This window comes from Sinocyclocheilus rhinocerous, unplaced genomic scaffold (genome assembly GCF_001515625.1).
Source record: "Sinocyclocheilus rhinocerous isolate Xijiao unplaced genomic scaffold, SAMN03320098_v1.1 scaffold495, whole genome shotgun sequence".
NCBI classification, from domain to species: Eukaryota; Metazoa; Chordata; class Actinopteri; order Cypriniformes; family Cyprinidae; genus Sinocyclocheilus; species Sinocyclocheilus rhinocerous.
Genome location: NW_015629560.1, coordinates 895694 through 903927, shown reverse-complemented (window position 1 = coordinate 903927; position 8234 = coordinate 895694). Strand labels below are relative to the sequence as shown.

The 8234-nt window shown below is 39.3% G+C and overlaps 1 protein-coding gene across 2 annotated transcripts in view; it reads right to left on the bottom strand.

Moving 5' to 3' along the window:
• LOC107739238 (solute carrier family 35 member F4) overlaps positions 1-6607 on the bottom strand; it is a 30604-nt gene extending 23997 nt beyond the window's left edge. For both annotated transcript variants that reach the window (XR_001639978.1, XM_016551273.1), the window contains exon 1: positions 6280-6607. Coding sequence is in view for 1 of the 2 variants with exons in the window: in XM_016551273.1 (XP_016406759.1) it covers positions 6280-6499 (220 nt within the window). In the remaining variant the exon portion in view is untranslated. The remainder of the gene's footprint in view (positions 1-6279) is intronic.
• Between the last annotated feature and the right edge of the window lie 1627 nt (positions 6608-8234).

Sequence of the window (8234 nt, the reverse complement as noted above, 5' to 3'; positions counted from 1 at the left end):
TTTGGAAATGTCCGTCTCCGAGAGTGGAGAGAAGGAGGAGAGAGAGTGTGTATTTGTCGTTACGAAGTTATCATCGGTTTGTGGTGTGGAGAATTGGTCATTGATGTTTCTTGTTTTATTTATGAAGAATATTGCAAAGCCATCAGCTGTAAGAGTTGATGAAGGAGGAGGGGAGAGTCAGAACTGTTGTTAATTTTGTTGTGGTAGTATGTCGTTTTAGCAGTGGAGACATCTGCAGAGAAGGAAGAGAGGAGTGACTTATACACACTAAGGTCGGTCGAGTTTTTTGATTTGAGCCATTTCCTCTCTGCAGCCCTGAGTCTAGAGCGATGTTCACGGAGAACATCAGACAGCCAGGGGGCAGAGGGGGTAGTACGTGCTGGTCTGGATGAAAGGGGGCAAAAGTTGTCTAAGCAAGATGTTAGAGTGGAGCAGAGAGTGTCAGTAGCACTGTTTGTGTTCAGTGCTGAAAACTGAGAGGGTGAAGGAAGAGAGGATGAAACCATAGAGGATAGGCGAGAGGGAGAGAGTGAGCGCAGGTTACGCCGAAAGGTGACCTGCGGAGGAGTGTGTGCTATGTCAGGAGTTAGTGTGAGGTTAGAAGTGATGAGGAAGTGGTCTGAGGTGTGTAATGGAGTAACAAAAGTGTTGTCAGTGGAGCAATAGCGTGTGTAGATGAGGTCCAGTTGGTTACCAGATTTGTGAGTAGCCGTAATAGACACTCGCTTGAGATCAAATGAGGCGAGCAGAGTTTTGAAGTCTGCAGCCTGGGGTTTTTCTAGGTGGATGTTGAAGTCACCGAGCAGTACCAGAGGAGTACCGTCCTCAGGAAAGTTTGATAGTAACACATCCAACTCCTCCAAGAAGTTATCCAGTTGACCGGGGGGATGATAAACAACTAAAAAGTGGATTTTAACAGGGTGGGTAATAGTAATTGCATGTGATTCAAATTAACTGTTGCCTGTAATAGATGGTAGAAGATCACATTTCCATTCATTTGAGATAAGTAGACCAGTACCTCCACACCTCCCAATCGCGCAAGGGGTGTGGGAAAAAGTGAAATTAGTGGAGAGGGCTGCAGGAGTGGCAGTGTCCTCGGGTTTGATCCAAGTCTCAGTTAGGGCCATGAGGTTGAGACCGGAATAGTAACAGAAGAAATAAATTCTGCCTTGTCGGTGTCCTTGCTCGGTGGAGTTGGGCAGGTAGAGTCGAAGGTCTTTACACTCATCGGTCTTCACACGAGGGCTGCCGTGGTGAACTAACCAATTTTATATTCGCCTTATTACTCGTTATTGAAGTCAGCTGGCTACGCCACTAGACTACAGTTAACAGCGTCTCTCTGGCTAAGTAGATGAGAAGAGTCCCATTAGGCCTGTAGCTAAAAATAGCTCTCTAGGCGAGGTGGTCTGGGCAGAGATGGAAGGGGGCATTCGTGCGCTGCAGTCAGAGCACCCGCTGCAGATAGGTTTAGATGATTGGGTCACATTGACTCTGCCATCTCTGTGTAAGAGAGCTCAGAAGACAACAGATGACACCAGCAGATTGTTTCTGGCAAAGGCTTTGCTGGATGATTCTTTCTTGGTCTTATTCAAGACAGGTTTGATGCCTTTTTCAGCTAATTAGCAAACAGTTGCAAAAGTTTCTAGAGTGTAAGCTTTTTGTGGGACCTGTGCAAGACAGCATATGCATGTTGTAAAGCTGCAGCAGATATTTCATCCAGTCTGATCTGATGCAGTTACATCCAGCTGGTAGGAAAGTACCATCATGGGTTGGTTAGGAGCTGCTGGGGTTCAGTAGCTTCAAGTTATAATGTACATTAGGACATTAACTAATCTCCCCTTTACATTTTACTTTTACAATAGTCATGATAAACAGAACATGTATGAATCAAACCTTTGGTCTAAGAGCTTATTTTGTGCAATAAACCAAAAGCCAATGGAAAATTCTTCTGGGTTTTTGTTGAGGGAGCCAAGGTGATGCTGATGCGCATTGGTCTACAAAAACAGAGCATTTATTATTTAAAGTGACCGTGCCTTATTTACCAGGTGCTATTGGTGTCCTTAATGTTAATTCAAGAAAAAAATAAAAATAGATAAATATATAAAAGAGAAAATCACTCACTGCTCTTGACTGAATAACTTAGCTTTAACAACTATTAATCTATATTTAACTTATGCAGTGAAGAAGATGCAATGTTATTTTACATTTGATTATTCAGTTTCTGTACCTGAACACCTAAAATGCTCTTTTAATTTGTATCTTTGTTATATTTATTTATTTGTGGTATTGCTTGTAATTTGTTCATTTGTTTTTATTTACCGACTGTTCACTTTAATAATGTTTGAAATTTGTTAGGCTAGATCTTTTTGCTGTGGTATTGAAATTTGAATCGAGAATTGTAAAATTGAACTGGTGTCTAAAATGTTGATGTTATATAAGCTTATTTATTAGAATAAAAGATAACATGGGTCAAAAACAATGATAACAACTTTTTTAAGTAAAAATTTGAACCACTAAAATTAAAGCTTTAAAGGGATCATCGGATGCAAAACTCACTTTTACATGTTATTTGAACATAAATGTGTGTTGGCAGTGTGTGAACACAACCACCCTATAATGATAAAAATCCACCCAGTGGTATTTTTTTAAACTCTATAAATTATATCCCCTTTTTCAAATCAGGCCGTTCTCAGCTTCTTAATTTAAAAGGAGTTATAAAAACATTCACCCCCCTCACAGTTGTCATGAAGGGCAGAATTAGTTATATAGACCAAAACCTCTTATTGTACCAGGCTGTAAACATATTTTTTTCTGCTGTTAATTTGGGCATTAATTTGAGCCAGCCTCTAGCGGCCAGTCGATGAATTGCAGTTTTAGTCACTTCCGTGTTGGTTTCACGAGAGAGTCCAGAAGGTTGCCGCTTGTTCTTGTCTGTGTGACGTCACACGGACCAAGGTCGCTCCCACGATTGTTGATTGACACGGCCGTCTTACCTTAGACCTGCCCTGAGTGAGCTGTAACAGTCCGACCGCCATTGTTTTGATGCCGGAGCAGGGACATAGACAAGAATGTCTCCATAGCGATTGAGGTGTTCTGTTGTTGGATGTAATAATGAACATAGCAGTCGTCATTTACTCCCGACATCTGAGCCGCTAAAGATGCAGAGGATTAACGTTACTTTCGTTTTTGAAGGGAATGCGCCCTCCGATCTGCCTAAATGCGTCATTGTTCGCGCAAATCATTCGTGATCCAGCTTAATCTACAGATTAAGTGAGTATAAGGGTTTTTATGAATCTTTGCAAATCGCCTTTCCTAATAATGTGCTAGTTAGCAAGTTTCGCGGCTAAATGTGGCTAAAGTAAACAGGACGGCTCGTCACCCCACAGAAGAGAGGGGCGGGGTGAGCAGAGCTCATTAGCATTTAAAGGGAAATGCAGCAAAACGGGTTGCTATGAAAAGAGCTGATTTTAACAATGTAAAAAGGTTTTTACTACCATTGAGAAATTTTAACCAACGTATGCTATATACTTTTCATTAAGACCCTAAAGAATCATATCAACTTGTGGAAAATGAGCATCCGATGACCCCTTTAAAAAACATTTTTGTTTCTTGAAATAAAAGTTACTTGAAATAAAATATTCCAATGTTACATGAAATAATATAAATGTTAACTAATAAATTATTTCAAATTCTTTTTCAGTTTCTTTCAATTTCTTACTAAGTGTCATAAGAAAAAACATAGAAAAAGAAAAAAAAATCTGGAAGAAGGCGGGCCAAATTTCTGCCTCGCATACCCCCTTAAAACTCTTCATGGTGCCCCTACATCCAGCCTAGTTAAAAGTGAGGAGAAAAAAGTTCACAGAGGCAGTGCCTCCATAGCACTATGATGGCTGCTTACCCTGTCAGTGGGGTAATATATGGTTTCTTTTCTCTAGATTATTGGGTCACACACCTTTATAGCTTTACTGATTGTTTGCCAATTAATGTTAGAACACAACAGACCAAGCAGAACACAGTTTAGAGATGATTTATCAATAGCTATTTTCCATGTTGTGAATTCATTGTTTATGTAATATAGTGTTTACATATTTTGTGTTGTCCCTTATTAATGCAGAGTCATCACAAAATAATAAGGATTTATGATGATGCTGTCCAAAACCCCTCTTTGCCTGGGTGTTTCCAAACTTTTGGACAGCAGTGTAGATATGCACATATATCACACTATGAGTGTCACCCACACAAATTTGCCAGTGCAATACACAGCATTTTATATTTTAAAATAAAAATTATACATTAATTATAATATATATTATAAACATACAAAAACATAGTATATGTTACTTTTTGAAATTGTGCAAACATTAAATGAGAAATTTGAATTTATACTGGAAAAGAAAAGGTCCAACAAACACCAATGGTTGAGATGCTCTTGAGGATGACCTTCACATTCCATGTCCCAGTCAGAAAGCCTCCCCAAAAATGTGTTTTAGGTTCAAATTTACAGTATGTCTGTCAATGGCCACTTTTCACAATCCAATCAATCCCGCTCAGCATTTTTTTTCTTGTTTAATACCATGTTTCATTTGGTAAACCTTTGCCAACAAAGAGGTCAAATGGGTTGCAAACACTCTTTCATCTTGACTTTAACAAATTAAACTGTTGCATTCATTAATCATGAAAAGACTTGCCATTGTCCATTTCCTCAGGATTAAATATGCAATTGACTATATGGATTAGAGCGAAACCAACACTTAACTAGTTTTACAAAGCATCACTTTTGGGCTTTGACATCAATTACAGACACAGTACAGACGGAGTTCTTTGGGATGGATGGTGATTACAACTAGTTCTGTTAAATAATAGTGCTTTCACATTGTTCTTCTTGCCTGTCTATGACTGACACTGTAATTCACTACATATACTGCTGAGTCAGGTCTTAAAACAGCGGTGAGCATGGCATAGTCTCCGAGGAAACATTTCAATGTGACACCTTCGCATTAAAAAAAAAAATCTAAAAACCTTTTTGGACTTTTAAAGAGTTTTTAGTTGAGCACAGTAAAAAGCACTCGTAAAAGCACTCCCCATTGGTTTTTGCTTTAATTGGCGTATCTGGCACAGACCATCATGTGTGATGTACTTATGTAACAAAACGAGTGGCAAAGATGAATGCAGCGCTGAGTAAACGTTACCATCTACCGTCCTCAGGGACTTCGAGACATCACACACAAATGCATGCACACATACACTATCACACTGATATTCATTAGACATGATTCATGAACTTACACACTGCGCCAGTGTAATAATGGCACACCAGAGACACAGGCTACAACACCACTCCTGCACTGGCCATTGTGTGATATGTGCACTTACACTTGGCCACAATAATAATAACAAAAGTCATTAAAATCCTGCATGCTTACAACAGTGGAACCTCACATCTGTCCTGTGCCAAGACTCTTTCGACTGCATAAAAATAGACTGAGGTATTGAAATTCAGGAATGGCACACACAGACTATAATTAGGATCCAATCATCACTCTACTCCATTCACACTGTCATTTTGTTCAACAAATAAGTGTCTTTCAACCTGCGCATTTTGTCTAACCACACATCTTGCAATGTGTATTGCTTGTGATTTACTTGTAATTACAATCATTGAATTTATGAGTGTGCTGTGCAGTATGACTTAGCTTTATTTATAGTCTGTTTCATAAAACATAAGCCAATAAAAGATAAATAAAGCCATATGTATTTAGCTTACCACACAGTTGTCTTCAGACATTTGCAAGATAGGCTATTTATATTTGTTGACACTAAATTACTTCACTAATGAATAGAAATGTTTATAAAGGGGCATTTTATTATTATTATTATTATTATTATATAATCTATTATCCTATTTGTAACATTTTGAATAGTTTAAATCGAATCAATTCTTTATTTTCCATTCTTTATTTTTATTTCTTAAATCTACTTTTATCCTGTTCACCTTATCCTGTTATATTTTACATTAGCCTATATCCTATAATGTTACATTCAAAACTTTGACAGAAAGTTCTGCCGACTGAATTTATGTGTTGTTCAGATTTATGCAGTATGCACATAACTTATGAACAAAGCACCCTACAAACAAAACGAGACCGTCCACACAGCATGTGTTTCCATTCATATTCATAGATTCATCGTTCAAGGCCAACACAGCGGGCAGACAACCGTGACTTGATCTCGACACCATTACTATTGCATTTGTTATTGCGTGTGTTTCTGAATACTTACTTCTGTGGCTGGAGTATCCGGGGTTATAGCCGTAATAACCGGTGATTCGTAAAATCCGATCCTCAATGTCAAGGACCCCGTTGGCCGTCACTTCAGGCGCATCCCAGCGGTTGTTCACCTGCGGAGACGCCTTGCCCGCTAGGCGCGGACTCTTGCCCGGTAGGTGCTCCAGGCGAAAGCAGGATTCCTCTCCCGAATTCTGGATCTCCGTGCTGCTCATTTTACCTCCGCACGGACAAAACGGCAGCTTTTAGGTCACAAGCGAAAAGCATACGAAACCCGCTGTTGAGAGCATCACCCGAGTCAAATTCCAGCACACATTGCTTTGAGGAGTCGCTCAGGGTTGTGTGAAACTTGCCCAGCGCCTTTCATGCATCAGACAGCAGGGGGCGTCACGCTGCTCCGAACAGATGGCAGCAAGCACTGGGAGGTCCGATTCATTTTGACGAATCGGTTCGTTCGGTGAACCGTTTAATAAAAACGATTCACTGATTCGTTTAAATTGTCGTCGATTTATTTTTGTGGTAAAATGCATTTTTCCATATTGTATTTTTACTTTAGCAATGTGTTTTGGTTGTGTGATTTTACAAAATGCGGTTTTGTTTTTGGGATATATAACCCACTTCACACTCACAGTTTTACTCCTGTGATTTACAAACGCGATTCGATTCGAATGAATCAATAAAAAGAACCCGTTCAAAATAACGATTCGCTCGAGATTCGGATATCACGGTATAGTGGACGCAGTGGAGTGCTGTCGTTATTACAAAAGAGTAGACACGAGTGCATCGTGGTGGTGCCGTAATCATGTTACTGCTGGCCTGAAATATTTTAGCATGCAATGTTGCAATGTGCCTTTCAAGGCATTGCAGTGACAAGGCATATGAGCTTAAGCATGTCTACTGCATGCCAACTAGTGGTATATGAAATCTTTGGTCTAAAGGAGTCACTGAAATATTCAACACAGAAAAGGTGGACATAAATAAGTGGATATGACAGTGACCAGGGTGTTATATATTTTCTGGAAAACATTTGGAATAGGTTTATAGCCTATAGTGTAAAACTGAGATAGAAAAGATATAGACCCAGATAGCACATGTCTGCAAGATGTCTGTTAAAGATTGTTTGATCTAGAAAGCATCTGCTGAGTACAAACATCTGACAGACATCTGTAAGTTGTCAGTTTTACATACATTCTACATCATAAACATCATAAAGACATCTAATAGACGTCTATTTGACATCTGATAGGAAACGTCTTATAGATGTAGTACAGATGAGCAAACACTCTAAAAAGTATGTCTTCCAGATGTAAATGCAGACATCAAATAGACGTCAAATAGATGTCTATTTGAAAAATACGTCTTCCAGATGTACAAATGCAGACGTTAAATAGACGTCTCCGTGATGTATGTGTGCTATCAGGGGATAGATAGATGGACAGACGGACAAATAGAAAAGTGAAGAGACAGTGTTTGTCCATTCTGTGCTTGAATTGCTTTCTCAATTTTTTAGTGCACATATGTTACACTTTAATACTTCAGTGGCTTGCGGCTGTGTCTCTATTTATTGTTTTTCGTCAAATATTTATGAGGCTTTGAGAGTGAGAGTGTAGTAGCTCTGAGATGGTGCCACAAGGCTATTTTGCCTGACAAAATTAGATTCAGCTAGCTTCACGGAATCTGCATTCAGGGATATTTTCTCCACTCGTGATTGTTAATGTGAGTGATACAATAATGACTAATTCATGCTTTAGCTATAATCACAGAGGCACAGTTGTCGTAAAAGTGTTATTGCGTCCATTTTGCCACACAGTTTGGACCTCTCCCACGCCAGTAAGTAAGAACACACTTTCAGATCTAGAGCAAAGCACTATAAAATGCCTCTGAATGCAAGTTTTGAGATGCTGGTCTCAGCTTAGAGCACCTCCGCTCAAAACCAATGCTTCCTGCACA